The sequence below is a fragment of the Haemaphysalis longicornis genome, unplaced genomic scaffold (genome assembly GCF_048455015.1).
Source record: "Haemaphysalis longicornis isolate Haplotype H1 unplaced genomic scaffold, Haemaphysalis longicornis Haplotype H1 scaffold_6, whole genome shotgun sequence".
Lineage (NCBI taxonomy): Eukaryota > Metazoa > Arthropoda > Arachnida > Ixodida > Ixodidae > Haemaphysalis > Haemaphysalis longicornis.
In genome coordinates this window covers 45,257,366-45,274,734 of record NW_027526407.1, presented here as the reverse complement: position 1 = coordinate 45,274,734, position 17,369 = coordinate 45,257,366, and the positions used below count along the sequence as shown (strand labels likewise).

The following is a 17,369-nucleotide window of genomic DNA, read 5'->3' as shown; positions in this document are numbered from 1 at the left end:
CTCACACAGGAGATCGTTGAAGCCTACGAGATTCATTCCAACAAAAACGGTTGTGGCAGCTACCTCTCTGTGCTAATAGCAGACAAAGAAATTGCTTGTTTATCTGTATATCATGCGTGAACTGCAGTGACGGCTCGGAGTATCAATGTGCTTCTGCCCTCTCCCCTCTTTTCCTCTTACATTGCAACGAAATTCTGCATATAAGTATTTCTCGTAAAATAAACGCGTTTTGTTAGTCGGTGCTGTCTCACGTATGCGTCTCGACAACATACCTTTTAGGCTGTTCCAAGCTGAAATGTGACCAGTTTGAAGCCTTGAACTCAGCTAAAAGGATTTTGGGAACCATTACCAATTTTGATACTCAGAGGTGGCGTAACGCTGCATATAAAGGTGGTGGAGCATGGAATATAGGTGAGGTCAACCTATACGCATATTTTAGGTGATCGGTCGCAGAATAGACCGAAAAGGTAGAACGCCACTAAAAGCATATAGAAAGGGGGATAATCCTATTTATTTACACCAACTACAGTCTCATTGGGCTGTCGCAAGGTCGGGGTCGCACGTGATATACGAGAGCGAATATACCATCCACGAGTATGCCATAAATACGTGTTAAGCCGAAATAGCAGGTGTTTAGTAATCTTTGTTGGCCTACAACTCAATCTCATTAAAACTAACAGAAATAAGTATCAACGATACGAGAAGTGCACTAAGGGCGGTAATCCTGTTTCGCCTCCTAGTGACTGGTTCTATAGAGGCCTTATTTAAATAAGCTTAGATACAGCTCTAACCGACAGACACATTCGCAATTGCGAAGAGGAGAGACAGCAGCCCAAATAAGTATTGTACTCAAGACATTACCCATTCTTGCCCTAATGTACGCTGGTATGAAAACTAGAAATTGATTTACCATCCCCCAAACTTTTATGTTGGGTCACGTGTTAACAATCAGATCCGAATGATTCCTGTGTATGTTCTTCAGGACGCGTAACCACGCCATAACGGCGGATTATTGGGCGGTGACGTCATTGTGAAACACTTATGCGACGCCAATTTAACGTTAATTTAAGAACATTATGTTGTAAAGGCGTTCACTGTGGGGGAGGCAACAACGTAATTTTCTGGACGCGCTTCAAGCGCTGTGTAAACACTACCCATCGAATCGGCCAACAAAGAAGGTGAAAAGCTATTGGAAGTTGCTGCTAGGAGCCAGGCTAGATGGATCGAGTATTTTACTACCAAGCCTCGCTTTGAAACACCTCGAGATGAAATAGGGCACTTATGCACGCAAAATTCAAAACGGCAGAAGTGACGCCTTTAGCCTATCTGGATCGCCATCAACCTTTCCTTATCAAAGAAGAATGCACAGCACCGAACTCTACCAGCGGACCGGTTCGAGAATGAGACTTTGCCTTTTCGAATGACGCACCGCGGGGGTAGTTGTGGGGTTTTAGTACTGAACATGCATCGCCATTATTCACTAAAAGATGCAGGTCACCATGCCTTTCCTTCCAGGTACTGGCATTTTCATCACTCCCGGAAATGTTCTGAAGAACTCGAAGTTCATAGGCCTGGACCTCCTCCTGTGGGCAGTCGCGGGACTGAATGCGATAATGGGTACGATTTCATTTTCTTGGTCCAGCCTTGTATAAAATAATGACTGTCGCGTATTTTTAGAAGGAGCTTGAGATTTGTGGGGTGATGTCGACTTTTCTGTATGTCTGAAAGCGATTATGGGGCCAGCGAGCCAAATTTAGAGCATCGGGACTGCGGTAGCACTATCTGACTAGGGCGTCACCATTAAGACCTAGCGCTCCACTAAAATGTTCAATCAATCAATCAATCAATCAATCAATCAATCAATCAATCAATCAATCGGTTAAATATTTGATTATTCTGTCAATCAGTCAATCAATCAGTCAACCGAACATCGAACTATTGTTGGATTATTTGATTAATCAATTATTCAATCGATTAATCAATCAATCAATCAATCCATTGAATCAATCAATTAAGTTGAAGTGTCCCTGAATCACAGGCAATCATCGGTAGGGCGTACTTTAAATTTTATAAATACGCGTGCTTGCGACTAAGGAGACAATTACTAGGAGAGCTGGAATTCGAGGCGGCCACGGCGGCGGTGGCTTTCAGTCGTTTTCACACCCATGCGCGCTTTCTTGATTCTTCGCGATCATCTGATAACGGCGACAGCGCCATTGTCAGGCGATTGCGGAACTTCTGAAAGAAGTATCCGGGGTGGCGAGGGGATTAACAGCGAAAGAGGGGTCGGTGGGGTCGAGGTGGAGCGCCGGAGCAGCGTCGAGTGAAGATGCTTCAATGCAAAGAAAACTGGGGAGGCTCGACATACACTGCTTCGCAGTAAAAGCGCTGTAACTCTTGTTTTATCCAACCTACACCGAAACAAATTGAATAACAAATAATGTAGAAATAATTTTTAAGGAAGCTATGTTGTATGCGGCTTCAGTCAATCAATGTAATCGGCCACAATACAAAACTGAATATGATAAACCCCGGAATTTGCTTTGCTGGCCTCCCATCTTTGCATTGGCAGAAGGGCTCTACAAATTTGTATGAGAAAGGATGTGATCACGATAACAATAATTATAATGGTGATCGGCGCAGCTGGACTCTGCGAGGCCGAACTCGGAGCGTTGCTGCCGGCATCCGGTGGTGACTACGCCTTCTTCCTAGCGGCGGGCCAACGGTTTGGCCCCTTCGGCGACGTCCCAGCCTTCCTGTATTCGTGGACCTTCTTCCTCGTGGATCCAGCGGCTACGTCCGTGCAGGGGCTAACCTTTTCGGCGTATGTTCTAAGCCTGCCCTATCCCCAATGCAAGCCACCCTACATTATCAACGTGCTGGTCACCGCTTTGTATATAAGTGAGCCGACATTTTTCTCCTTCTGTTTGTTTGTGTATTTCGGGAATTGTTCCGGCCGTACCGAAATTCCTCGGCAGGAGTGGGTGCCGCAATAGACGTTTTAAAAGAAGATGAAGTGCTGATTCTACAAAACGGCAGGTTATGGCTGTATCTCGAACCATATGTTTGGTACAATTTGAGGCGTATGACTAGCCCCTGAAATAGTGTGGCCCTTACACTTTGTACGAGCTCATGTGTAACCATCAACTAGAATATTATGTAACCCCACATAAGTACTGGCTGAGGTTCAGCCGCTAGAACCAACCTTGCTTATTTCGAGTATATACGCTGCGGGGAAGAAAGACTATCCTACGACATGAAACTTCTCTTGCGCCAGGAAGGACGTCCTTGCATTGCAGAAGGTTGAATTGCTCTTCAGCAATGAGAAGTGCCGAAATATTGAGCGCAGTTGGTCTTCGAAGGACTGTGGAATAAAGAAAAGTGGTTGGAAATGCCATTGTACTCTTTGTGAAAGATGGGGATGCAAGATTAGCTAACTGCGAAGAGGGGCTTGCTGTTCTTTTTTAGCCACGAGATCAAATCTTTCTTTCAGGGAGTAGCAGTGATCTGTTGATTCGACGAGTACGAAACATAATTGTGGTTCCTCTCCTCAAGGCGAACGATGGAAATTAGCGAGATGGTCGGTTTCCAGTTGCGTATTTGCAAAAACACCTCTTATCCAAGTGTACCTTCTTGCCTAATTTTGTCAAAAAACGTATTCCTGAGAACTACGCACTCTAGATATGTAGTGCACATTAGTGGACTCTTCGAAACAAAATAACTAAAATAGAGCATTTTCTGTACTCGGTGGCGTTGCCGCCAATATTTTGACGGAAATCAGCAGGTGGAAGTGCGATGGTTTAAAATTGAAACACTATCGTGATCTTCCACATGATTTCATGGCTTGCATGGAATCCACTGCCTCGTTTCATATCAATTTAAAGGGAAAAGTAATGAATAGGTAAATGAAATAAGCTTTTGTTGGTACTCTTCAAGTGGGCGAGTGACATAATTTGCAGAGGTGAAACGACATGAACTCTAGAAATGCTTTACAAGCGCTTGTCCTGTCTTTTTTGTGTTCATAGGTTTTTGCGGTAAGCTTATTTAAGAATCGTTTACCAACTAGCCCCCCCCCCCCCCCCCCAAGTTTTGTTTAATTATTTACAAGTATGTTAGGATTTATGTCAAGACCTGTCATACGCGGCGGCAAGATTCCCACGGAAGCAGAACCTGAAACGCAAATTAAGTCTGTACATGGCCCTTTGAATAAATTACGTCAGCTACGTTTAGCAATTCTGGACGATTTTTCCTCAGGTGTAAACAGGCTGTAAATAACAGTAGTTTCTGATGGCTAATCAAAGTAATTAAAAAAAATTGTCCGTAGCTTTAAGCAATGTTTTCGTGTTATTTTTTCGGCCTGAAAACTTTTGTTTATAATTTCATTGCCACACTGGCAAAGTATGCGAATATGGGTTGAAAGAGGGTTCGAATCAAAGAAAACGTGCTACTTTAGCGAGCGTTCGTGCGGTCGCAAAGTAATGTTTATAGATCCTCTCCCTTCGCTTCATCGTGGACATTACGTTCCTGATACGACAGTTAATGTTGCTTCACGAGAAGTGGCTGGGAATAGTGACGTTTAAATAGCGGGGCTTCCGACGACCGTGAAAATAGAGCTTCCGTGCTTCGTCGTAATCCAGCGCTCTGTTGGATCATCAGCAATTAAGGATGTTCGGGCTACGATATGCAATCTGCTGCCTGCGCTGCGAGAGTTCCAATTTTGTATTCTGCCATGCTGTTTCACAAGTTCACTGTCTCATAACAAGCCTACATCGCTTTTTGGACGAAATTATTCGAGCACGCAAGCACTCGAAAAAGAGTTGAATAAAGCTTCCCCGAGTTCAGCAACTTCGGAAGCCTACAGCGTGGCATTTAGTTTGGATGCAGTAGGCATCTCATCCTAAAGACTTCCTTTATCTTGCTCGACGGTTACTTGGATGCCAGAAAATGTCCTCAGTGAAAAAAAGTACGGATTATGCTTAGCCCTTTCTAAAAATGTAAATGTGGAAGCCCAGTTTAAGCTTCTCTTGATCTGCTGTCGAACGTCCTGCTGAGCTTTCCGGCCCCGACTGTCACCACATGACCAGCCCCTGGACAGGAGCTCGTTCAGCTGCCTCCACATCGTCAGGAGGCTCCTGTTCGAATACTTCGGTACCTTCACTTCTCAAGCCGGCACGTATTGCATGTGCAAGGAAAAGCGTTATATCTTTTATGTTAGAAGATAACAACGTGAACAACGGGACACAGAATGAAAGCGACGTTTGCAAGTGATCTGTACGTACGCTGTGTATCCCTATATTTCATGGAACGCGTCCTCCAAACAGAATATTAGAGTGTGAGATGGGAGGCGCGCCTGCCGCGGAAAAGAGATGCACCAACGCCCGTAAAGCGCGGGGCGCAAGTCCGCAAGAAATTTCCACAGCGAACCAACGAAAGGTCAAACTGGTCTTTCACCTTCCTTTTTATAGAAAGTTGTAAGCATTCCTCGTACTTTTGTTTTTCTGTGCCGCACAAGGCGTTGCGTGAAACATTTAAACCTAAGACTTTGGCCTTAAAAGTTGGGAGCTAAGGTGAAGAAAGAGGCGTGCGCTCGCCTTGCGTATTTTGTTTCGTTTGTGTCTCCCCTGCAAAATTATTCAGTTTTACATGAAGAGTGGGCCTAGACATAAACAGGCTAAGTCAGCCCTATTGTTATGTGTTGAAGCTCCGTGTGCATTGAAGTTGTTGAGGGTGTTTATAAATGTAGAATTTATCCTACGCGCCGAATACACTGTGATATCCAATGCCCAGTCTCGTCACCCCAAGGCCCTCAGTATTACACCTTTGTGATTCAGTGCTCGGACACAAAATGAAGGAGTTTTTGTACTTTTTCTGGGTGACCACCGAAGTATGCGAAAGTTTAGGTTGGAGTGGCGGGAATTTTAAGGGGTATATGCAGATAAGACATAGAAGCCCAGCAATGGCCGATGTGTACAGGGGATGCATGCAAGCATTCCGACGAAAATTTTCAAGAACATTTGCATTACAATTTATCGTCTGTCCAAGATAGCTGGATTTCCTATTCGTGAAGGCGGAGCAGAAATAATCACTCTCAACAAAAGGCTATATACAGCTAAGGTACGAAACAGAAAATAAACGAGACTGACTTTTTGGCGCAATAGATGCACTTTCTCTCGAACACACTTAGGGGCCTTATATCCGCAGCCTGACGGTGTAAATTATTATTGTCTACCAATACAGTGCACTAAAGAATTTCCGCTTGTACTGCGAATATTTTCGGGAGAAAATGTGCGGACAAAACGTTAAAGCAAACTTCGTTTTCAGAGCAGCGTTTAAATCAGACGGTAGCAATTTCTAGCTAAAGCTTCGCTAAACTTCATGAAAAAACTACTTGAACACAAAGAAGTTATAATTGCTTGGCACCGCTAAAAATAGACGTACCTTTATAACTATGGCGACATGAAAGCTGGCTCTGATTTCTGTGTTCCTTATTAACGATCACTCAGTAAAATATGAATATGAGATAATTGAGAACACATAAAAGATTTGAGCTCAAAATCAGGGTGCCTCGTGGTGGACGCTTTTGCCTAGGCAAAAAATAAAAGCGAGGCCTCTGAGCGTCCCAAGAAAGTACACCAATACTGCCATCATTACTGAGGGACAGAACAGCTAAGCAGAGAAGTAAGTCAATTATGTTTGAATGGAAAGAGCCTTTATTTGGGCAACGTTTTGCCATTGTTCTCAGTGATGTCTTCTATTTCTGCGGCAGCATTATCGACAGCTGTAAACTGCTTCTCCGTGGAGGTGTCAACAAGGGTTCAAGATCTCTTTTCGGGCCTCAAGTGCGGCCTTCTGATTGCCATAATTGCAACTGGAGCAGTGCACTCATTGAAAGGCAAGTTGGCCGCAATACAATCTTTTTCAATAGCATTTCTTTACTTTAGGTTAGCCTCCGGAGGACCAGGAGAAACACAAAAAAAACAGCCCACAGAAAATACAGGCAACGGCTTATTGCCCATCTAATATACCCGAGCACGCTAGAGCTAATGCAAATTTTTCTAAAAACAAATATAGCTCACAGAAGCCAAACTTACTTGAATAAAATTATGTCATATTTAAAGTGATCCCCGCCAAGTTCTGTTGGATTCAGGTTTATGACTACGAGGCTAGTACATAATTTGAAAACAACGTAAAACAAGCCTTATCGTGCCTAAAAACGGGGGAAGCCCAGAATGTCTTGTGCTGAGCGGGGAAGATCCTTTATATATGTGCTCTTGTGTAGTTTATTATTGTCCTAAATTTGTCTGGGTGAGAAGTCTCAAAATGCCGAATGATAAAATGTACCATCATAAACAATCTTTTCCGAGTATGGAAGCGAGGGTGTATACGGTTTACAAATCCTTCAGCAGGTCCTAATAGTAGGTGGAAGATCACCTAACGCATATATTGCCTCTTTCGTACTTCTTCGTCACTCCCTAAGGGGCGCTTTCTGGTTAAAATTGCCACATCTGGTTCCTTGGACATTCTGTGGATACATAATCAACACCACTATCCTACTCAGGGGCACTAGAGGACGAAGGCCTCTCCCAGTAATAAACTCGTAAGGATTGATCGCAGACGGCACTTAATCGCTGATTAGATTGATTAGACGGTTTAGACTGATTATATTCTTTTAGATTGATTAATAGATTGATTGATTTAAATTGATTTCAACTGATTATTGATTACATTGAATAGACGGTACTACGTCGCTGATATCTTCTCCCGCGGTGAAATGCCGGTCACACTAGTCACGGGTGACCATTGCCATGGTTGTGCTCCCTCCTCTGGCCCTAGCATAGACTTCCTTTTTGCTTGAGCAAAAGTGCATTTATGACTACCGTTTTTAATTCCTGGATAGCGCTGGAGTGGCGTACTTGTTTCGGGTGGAAGATGCGCAGGTTGGAATTCCAGTGGGCGCATTTTAGTTTTTCATGGTGCCTGAACTGTGTTGGTTGGTGTAACGTACCAAAGTCTCACCCTGCTGATGAAGACCCCTTACGTGTCGTTCTGTGGCTATTTCTGATGTGAATTTTAGCTCCGAAAACAAATGTTGCGCTGTAAACGACAATAAAAGCTAACTAAACAAAAATGTTTTGCAGCAAGTGCTTCATGTGCCGAAGAACCTTCGTTTTAGTGCTTTTTTAAAGGACATACATTTGTATAGCCGTACAGACGTGCAATAATTTTATGTGGCCATTTCCCCCAGCAAGCCATCCGATTGGAGGGCTATATAAATCTCTAGCCCTTATTGCAGCTAACATAGGCGTTTCTCTTGCAGGGAATGCTTACAAACTAAACAAGCATGCTGTAGTCTGCCACTGACGTATGCGTGATTGTTGCATAGCTTTTAGCCTGTACCAAGTTTAACTAATTCGCTGTCAGTTGTCTTAATTTCATTGAGCCCGTCGTTGTTAACACTCATGATGGGAAAGCGGCCCCACTGACTTGGCCTAATGCTGCCGCTTTATTTTCATTTCTTTTAATATTGTCCAATGCAGAAAACCATCTGTGGGACGTGTGGCCATCCGAAGACAAGCCCTCCGTGGGAGAAGTGTCATCAGCTCTCTACTCTGCCCTCTACTGCTACACCGGATGGTACGGTACATTCTTCCCTACCTATTGATGAAACGTATATGACCTTAGAAAAGAATATCCCAGCGAGCATGTACTGCGGCACAGATATTGCTACAATGCCTGCTAAGCCCAATTTATACCTATTTTAACAACTTGAAGAGACCATGAACGCAAATTGCAACTTTTTTTTGTTTAAAGCAACTAGCCTTTCGTGACTAACCAAGCTTCATTCCAGCCACGACAGGCATTGTTAACAGAACAAAAATTTCGGGCCATTTCCACTAACGTGAATCCTGGGGAGAGGCGAAGCATGCAGTGTATCAATGTATTCTTGGCGCCTTGGCTCTTTTGGCCAACGGATTGGAAAACATTAGGGGTAGAGGTATACAGCTCCGCTGCAATACTCGTGTCTTTGAAGCAAGAAGCGTTCTAGCGCGAGGCGTTGAAAAACGAGTGTCCCGGTGTTTTAGTGCCGTAACTACGACATACTATGACGACATGAGACGCCGAGAACCCGAGCACCTAAGGGGCTTCGCTCCAAGAAATTGGCGCAATTCGAACTAGTGCTGCAAGGCTGGAGAAACAGCGGAGCTGAAGGCCCCTCCCCCTTCGTTGGAGACCTGACTGTTGCACCTCACACACATTTCCGAATTTGCCGCCTAAAGTACTCAATGACTGGCAGGGCCGGATGGTTTTGTGCGTAATCTTTCATATCTGTCCCAAAGTGAACATGGTCACCACGCGCTAAAATATGCAGCAACCAGTTTTGCGAACTCGGCGTCGGTAGATAGAACTCGGCGTTTGTGCTTCCCACTTGATGCGCGAGCGCACGTGAACTGGCGAGTAGACGAGCACGGCAAATATCCCGCCACGAACGCAGCGCAGAATGTTCTAGACTCGCACGCTCACTTGCACCTTGTATTATAGTGGGCACGCACTTTGGCGGCCGCTACGGCGGTTTCGCGGCGGCAATGGCGACGGCGTCGTAACCGAGCGAGCGAATGCATAGAAAACGGCGGAGGAAAGTGTGGCGAAATGGTGAGGGGGAGGACGGTACGTGCCGCCATGGGCTCATCTCACTGCCTCCTCCGCCAGCCACTGCTCATCCGCGCGTGTCTATTCAAACCACGTGACATTTGCGTGAGAGGTTTAAACACGATCTGCAACAACACACTCGCTGGCGGCGGCGACGCGCTGCGACATAACGACAGAGTAGCGCGCGCCGTCGTGCGTTCGCTGATCGCGCTATCACTTGCCAAGACGCACCAGATATACGCCGGGACCGAGAAGACTGCAGTTTGCGCAGCGCACAAATTTTGCATTAGGGAGTACAGTGAACGTCAGGGCATGGTTTCCTTGTTTTTTTTTTGTTGCAAGCTCATCAAGTGTGGCAAAGCCACGAGCAAGCCTGGCTGACGCCGGGTGCTCCTCACGAGGCGCACGCTCACCTGCGCTTGGCCTTTTTCTAGGAATTTTTTTCTCATAACGCGATACGGCGGAAATAAAAGATTAAAAATCTCTGCGGTTAAAAACGCAAAATCTATGGGAAACTTTTACATTATTCGCTACGGTGACATAACCTGGGAAGGAGTGATATTATGTGGGCTGGCACTAAAACATATTTATCAGTGTGTCCACTGCACATCAGCACAAACGCGATGCGATCGAACACAACTAAAACCTATTACAACCGTCCATTTACATTCTTTGTAGGTGGATGAGGTGCGGCAGTGGTCAATAGCACCAAATACCATTATCACCATCATCATCAGCAGCAGCACCACCACCACCACCCCCACCAGCCTCTCTACGCCCACTCCAGGGCAAAGGCCTCTCCCATTTTTCTCCAATTATCTCCGCCCTGTGCTAACTTCGACCAATTTATCCCCGCAAGCTTCTTGATCTCATCTGCCGATCTGACTTTCCGCCGGCCCCTGCCGCGCTTCCCTCCTCTAGAGATCGACAATGGTACCGTTAATGACCAACGCTTATCTTGCCTTCACACAACATGCTCTGCCCACGTCCATTTCTTCTTCTTAATTTATACTAATATGTCCTTAACACGCGTTTGTTCCCTCAACCACTCCGTTCTCATGTTTTCCCTTAATGTTGCACCTATCATCTTCTGTTCCATTGTTCGCAGAAAATACATTCTGCGACAAAAACAAATCACCGGAAAGCAGTTGAAAAGAAGGCACTACATCATACACGTGTTTTCCTCAGTACCTCGAATATATTTGCTCTAAAGGACCCATGAAGATAAAATATAAATTGGGTTTATTAGAAAGACTGCTTAGCCCCGATATCAATGATACCAATATCATCGCAATCTTCGAACAAATAACAGAGATATTAAATAAAACGTGTGAAGCAGTTGCGACCCCCTAGCCAATTTCCCGCAACCTTTCATGACGTCACGGAAACTTGTTTGTGCGATTGGCGGCCGCCTAACTAAACCTGTCGCGACGACACATGACTGAACGTCTGTAATGGGGCCTCTAGTTCCATTTGGCCGCATCACTTGAATGCTAACGTGCAGTTAAGGCACTGAAAATTATGTTTTATTGTTGGCCCGTATGACGTCATTCTTGCTCATACCACGTCACTGTGGCGCAAAATTTCAAAGTTTTAAAATACTTCTTGCTTTTTTTTCGCTAAAAAACATCCTTTGGGGCTGTAATGGAGCTGAGTGAGATACTGAATCTTAGTTATTTTAAATTACACGAAGTTGTATTTTCTCTTCATGGCTCCCTTAAGTTGCGATAAGATTGGTATCATTGCTACCGGGACCAAAACGTCTTTTCTAAAACTAAACGAATATTTTGTATTCATTCCCTCTTGAAATGCTTATTACAGAACAAGCACAACAAGCAGGTGCAGTCCATAGACTAGGTGGCCATAAGAGTATCACAGCCAAATATTCCTGCTATGCGGACATCACCTATTTCCGAAATTTGGTGAAGCGGCTTTTCTTTTTCTGCGCGTTCATGAAAGTTCTGACTTTGTTTTTGTTCTCATGTCACGTCACAAAAGCAATATAACCACTCTGAGTCGTCTTGCTTTCAGCAACAGCAATAGAAGCGTTCAATAGCATATATTCATTAATTGCGATAAATGCAGCGCAGGGGCTACAAACGCTACTTCTTGCGTTGTGGGAGTGAGGATGCAGCGTTTTGAGGCGGAAATAATTAGAGCCTTCGCAGGCAGCTGAAAAAGAGCCAGATACTGGCTCCAGACCAGTTTACAAAAGCGTCTGAGTCATTAATGTAATGTAATAGTTTATTTTTCATAAACTGTACAAGGTTATGGGGAAAGAAAGGGAAAAAGTTGCACATAAGCAACTTGACTGGCCCTTACAACCCGTGGCCCTTACAACCTTACCCACATTTTACTTGCCTGTTCTGAGGTCGGGCTCTAGTCAAGTTTGTGTGGGCTCTAAAATAAGAGGAATTGGCGTCGGCAATATTTCACCATTCCAGAAGTGATTTTAACCTCTCGATTAGCAGACTTCGTCCACTGGCCATAATTCGCTGTCTTTGCTACTAATATCGCAATAATAAATAAATGCCAGTGTTTTAACTACCTTGGGGCAACCTACACGGGAAAAGCGGAGCCTTTGTTCACATTACCGTTCCTTTTCCGACCGGAAAGGTGTCCGTCGTGGTGGAACTTTCTGCGTTTGACCATTCTAGATATTCCCGTTCATTGTAGATTTCAAACCCAGAGGTTTTGCAGGACTGAAAGGCGCAGAATTGGTAGAGTTAATTGAATCATTTACCTAAATATACCTGATCATTCACTGCTAGAAAGTACGAGTAATCCATCTGATTTGTTGAAACCTATACCCTAGAGTGGCACCGATCAATCAGAAGACGAAGGAATCACTACACATCTGGGTTTTTACGAAACAAAACTAAACAATTGTTCCAGAGTAGACGGGAAGTATTTCTTGAACACTGAACCCGGTGATCGCAAAGAAAGGAGGATGTCTCCATGGGCAATCACCTGCTTTATTTTATTGTTTATTTCATGTTCAGCCTGCGGAGAACCTCCCAAAAACAGGCGCCACATTTATTAAAGGAACCCTGCAACACTTACCATTGACTACTCGGAATGTATTTTAAGTTAAAGTCTATTGTCCGAGAAATCTCCTCCCCCAAGAAGTATGAAAATCCGTCCACTATCACCGAAACTACGCGCGATGAGAAATTGCGCATAATTGTTCCCTCTCAACTCGAACGCGGACAACGCGACGAAAGCTGCGCGCTCTCTCCCGGAGTGTGGGGCAGGTCGCGGCGTCTTCTCCGGCGGCCTTCGATATAGGACAGACCGGGGAGTGTCCCCCTTTTCTCCGAAACGTGGAGGGGTCTATTTCCGGTCTGGTGCCACAAAGAAGCAGGCACGGCTGCCTGATCGCAAGCGGGTGCTCAGGCTCGTAGGGTGTTTTCGAAGCAATTAACGTTTGTTGTCATGTGAAAGGAGAGTATGAAGTTAGTCCCTCAAACTCCACGTGCACTCAAAACACAAAAGAAACGTCAAAACAGTGCGTACAGGCTCAGGCATAGAAGAGGCTGGTACAGAGCGCCGACAACGGCGGATCGCCACAGGAAATGCGACAATAGCCGCGAAGCGCACCAGCGGCAGCCAATAGGCAGCCATGGCCTCAATTACATCGTTTAGGTAATGCCAGTGGTGCATAATGAGGAGAATTGAATGGGGCGCGGTTGGTTTTTGCGTGTCTTTCACAGCGATTTGCGCGCTCACTGCTTCAGGTGCACGTATAATATTTGGCTCAGGTATTCCTGGCAGTGTAATCTAAACGTCCCGCAGGTTTACTTGCACTGCTCAAAGAGTGTTGCAGGGCCCCTTTAAAGAAGTTTCTCATTTTCTTTGATGCAGGGGGTCTATAACCGCAATCGCCGAGGAAGTAAAGAACCCCGGCCGAAACATCCCCATCGCCATCGCAGTGAGCGTCGTGTTGACGACCGTCATCTATCTGCTCACAAACGTGGCCTTCTTCATAGTCCTCGAAGCCCTGACCATTATGGACACTGACGCGGTCGGTGTTGCGTTTGCGCGTAAGACATGGGGGCACGGCATGGCAGCCGCCATGCCTTTTGTCATCGCTGTCACCGTCTTCGGGACGACCTCGGCTGGCCTGTTCTCCTCGTCGAGGATATTCTTCGCGGCGAGCAGGCAGGGTCACTTACCAGCCTTCATGTCCTACGTGAACATGAAGAGCTCTGTTCCCGTCCCAGCCGTCATGGTGCGCTGCCTGATCGCAGTAGCGTTTACTCTCGTAGGCTCGGTTCACTTTCTAATTGAGGTCAACATCTTGCTATTTACCATCTGGGAGGCATTAGGTGTGGTGTGCTTACTCCTCCTTAGGCGTTCTATGCCTGATGCGCCACGACCATACCGCATCCCAACCGTTGTGGCGTACTTTAGACTTACAGTGACCGTTGTTTTGGTTGTCGTAACGTTCTCCCAAGCGAGTCGGTTCAGGTACCAGTACGGAGTTGTGGTGCTTGTGGTCACCGCTGGATGTGTGTACTACCACCTGTTCGTAACAAAGAAGATCAAAATTCCTGGAGGCGAGCTGTTTTCAGTTTTTCTACAAAAGCTCTTCTATTCGGCTCCCTGTGTTCTGGATGTGACAGCTTACGTGCACAAAAAAGAAAGAAAGGGATCGAACGGTGATGTACATAACCCCCACGCTGTAGATTGATGGTACGCCCACAGCGCTAGTTGTCAATGGTCGACTTGAATTAGGCTTATCAGCAAGAACCGATTTGGAAGGCCAAGTTGCCTCGGATGCACCCTTGGACCTGCTGATTTGCGTGATACCGTTGTTTAGGCGCCACCAAAACGCAAGAAAGTACTGCGGTGGTAGTTTCGTGTTGCACAAAAGGTGATGAAAGTTAACGACGCATATTTTAAGAATGTTTTAAGTGTCTGATACTCAAGAAAAGTTGCCAAGTGTTAACCTTTTACGGAGGCGTATTATTGTCGGGAAGGCGACGATTACGCATTGTGATTGTAGCTAAAAAATTAGGGTGAACGTGTGCGCCCGAACAGTCTACCAAATAATAACTTCGAAGAAGTCCACAAACAAAATATTGTGCACAGCTGACAGGCTGCTGGAAGAACGCCGCGACATTTGGTGACGCGCATTTTTTTGCGAGTGCAGCGTTTCAGAAATATTCATTCACTCCCAGAACATTGTAGGTCAAAGCGTAACAATCTAAGTGTGCCCACAAAGCACAATACTTTTCTCTATCAGCGAGGGAGGAAGAGAGAGGGGGATAGAACTTTATTTTCATCAAAACGAAGCGGATTCTGGCTGTAATAGAGCGTCATGGGGTTTGAACAAAAAAGAGGACCACCAAGTTTGTCAGGCGAATAAGGAGAAAGCGGATGCTCCGATTTAATCACAGCGCAAGGTACAAAGCAAATAGAAACGAATTATTACCAAAGCGTGGTTGGTGGCAAAGTTAAAACAGAAATGTCTTTTTTTCAGACATCACCACTACTAGGTCGTGATCTGCTGTGTACTCAAAATGCAAGAGCTGGATTTCTCATGACTAGAATTTCGATTTTGTATTTAGTATGTGCTCTAGAAATGAAAGATTTTCCAGCGGATACGCAATAGTGTTGCTTCCTGAAAATGAAAAAAAAAATGTGACTATGTAGGAATTCTCAGGGGGCGCGACACAAACAGTCGCCCTGCTGTTTACAGACTCAGCTGTGCACTTTTTTTTCCTTTGGAGCTGCGTTACTCACAACTATGAATAAAAGTTGCCATGCGTGTTACTAGACTGGGAATTTTACATATTCCACTGCCACTTAAAGGATTAAAGAGCACCTTAAAACTTATAATCGTGTGTCTTTTATTTATTGAATGTAACGTAGTCCGCAATTGACTTGAGTAGGCGGTTGGTGGTGAACGTAATTCACAGGGAACCAGGCGCTTCAAGGAATATGTTGAATGCAATTGAGCAATGAAGTTCCTCCAAATGCTGATGGGAAATATCTAGTGCTACGACCTACAAGCAGCCCACGTTGCTTCACAGGTAAACCCAGAACCCCATGTTTTTAATACATAGTAGTTGTTTACTACTGCTAACGTCACCAGCAATGCTCGGAATCATTACCATCGCACGACGAATCTTTTTATATAGAATGTACCGGAGCCGCCAAAAGTAATTGAAACACGGTCTCATAAACTTGCTGGAATTTCTTCTTCCGGAAATTGCCTGGCCGCATTGGTGTGCGTTTAAAGGAGTACTCCCTAATAGAAAAAGCTTCCAGCAAGCGGGCAATGGCCGTGATAACACCAGTAAGACAACTATCTTGTGATATTCAGAAATCCTTGTTCCAATTACTTATGACAGCCCCTGCATTTCATTTATTATTTGTAACGACCGTAACCTAAAGCGTCGCTAAATTTTTGCATAAGCGAGTGAAAAGTGAAATTTGCCATAGAAATAACTGGCCGCGTATGTGCTAACTTCACTGCAAATGTCGTCTGAAGACAATAGTCTTCTGCCACTTTTGCCACGTAAACGCCTCTCTTCTCAACATGCACCCAGTGCTAAACCAAACACGCAGGGAACAGCGAGCACAGGGCTTGACTGAAAAATACCCAATTAAGCCAAGCACGCTTTACGTAGACGCGGCAGACAACAGGCGTGCACCATGACGTGTACGCTTTGGCGCCAATATTCAGCCCTAACTCCCCGCCTCCCCCCCCCCCCCTCCCCTCAGCTCTCTCACAATACGCACACGTCATCCGGCAACGGCGGAGTAAGCGGCCATTGCCCTAGGGCTAACGCAACGGCGAACCCCACAATCATCATCTGTGATTAGAAAACGGCCTTAACAGAGGTACCATCTCTCCTCAGGAGCTCCAATATCTTGTTCAAAATCCCCCTACAGACCCCGTGGAGCTGATCTGGACTCTTGCCCATACAGGGCTGGGGGGGGCAACGAGGCAGCCAACAAAGCAGCTCGAGAACTCACTGCCCGAGCAGGCCCAAGCCTCAGCCCCTTACACGGAGCCCGATTAGCCCGAGACAGCTTACTTAGCTTTTGAGAAATAACTGAGCATTACTGGCTCATCCTACCCTCTCTCACTCTGTAGAACGCTTATAGCGCCTCACTCAAACAAACACTTTGCCCTGTCGCGCCAAACTGCACCTCATTCACCCCACCCTGTATCAGTCCCCCAACTACCCCGCATGTGCCTTGAAAGACACCATCACTTGTACCAAGTGGGCATGTAACAAAGACCCCTTCCCAACCACGCGTACCACCTAGCGATGGAAGGCGGCGCTGGGTAGCTCCAACCCACAGATGCAGAAAACTCTGACGGGACGGGCTGCCTTGGTCACCGGCAAGCTGCAACTACCGGTCTCATCCCTCCCCTAACTATGTATGGCAATAAAGTTTATTTCTTTATCTCTGTCGTTTCTCTCCCTCGCCCACCTGCCATGCTCTTCCCCTCCCTTTCCGCTCCTCCCATGATATAAACGGATGAGGTTCGCACGCGTCAATTCAATTTTTCCGCGTTAAAAGGCTGGAGCCATCTTCAAAAACCTATCACTACTTTTGAACTTGAAACACCGCCATGATGACCGCGAGCTCTTTTTATATTTTTGAGTCAAAATACTTTTTTCAATGCATGTTCTTTACTTGCTATCGCAAATGTAAAGTAGACATTCATATTCAATTAAAGGAACACCTTAAATACCAGT

At 45.5% G+C, this 17,369-nt stretch overlaps 1 protein-coding gene across 4 annotated transcripts in view; it reads left to right on the top strand.

The window, feature by feature from the left end:
* Window positions 1-16,277, top strand: part of LOC144142554 (Y+L amino acid transporter 2-like) — a 33,075-nt gene extending 16,798 nt beyond the window's left edge. For 2 of the 4 annotated variants that reach the window (XM_077674141.1, XM_077674140.1), the window contains 5 exons: window positions 1,516-1,617; window positions 2,644-2,901; window positions 6,767-6,892; window positions 8,538-8,634; window positions 13,513-16,275. In XM_077674141.1, coding sequence (XP_077530267.1) covers window positions 1,516-1,617; window positions 2,644-2,901; window positions 6,767-6,892; window positions 8,538-8,634; window positions 13,513-14,341 — 1,412 coding nt within the window. In that variant the 3' untranslated portion in view covers window positions 14,342-16,275. Of the gene's footprint in view, window positions 1-1,515; window positions 1,618-2,643; window positions 2,902-6,766; window positions 6,893-8,537; window positions 8,635-13,512 lie in introns of all 4 variants that reach the window. The other 2 variants (XM_077674138.1, XM_077674139.1) reach the window with 2 other exon arrangements.
* The last annotated feature ends 1,092 nt before the right edge of the window (window positions 16,278-17,369 follow it).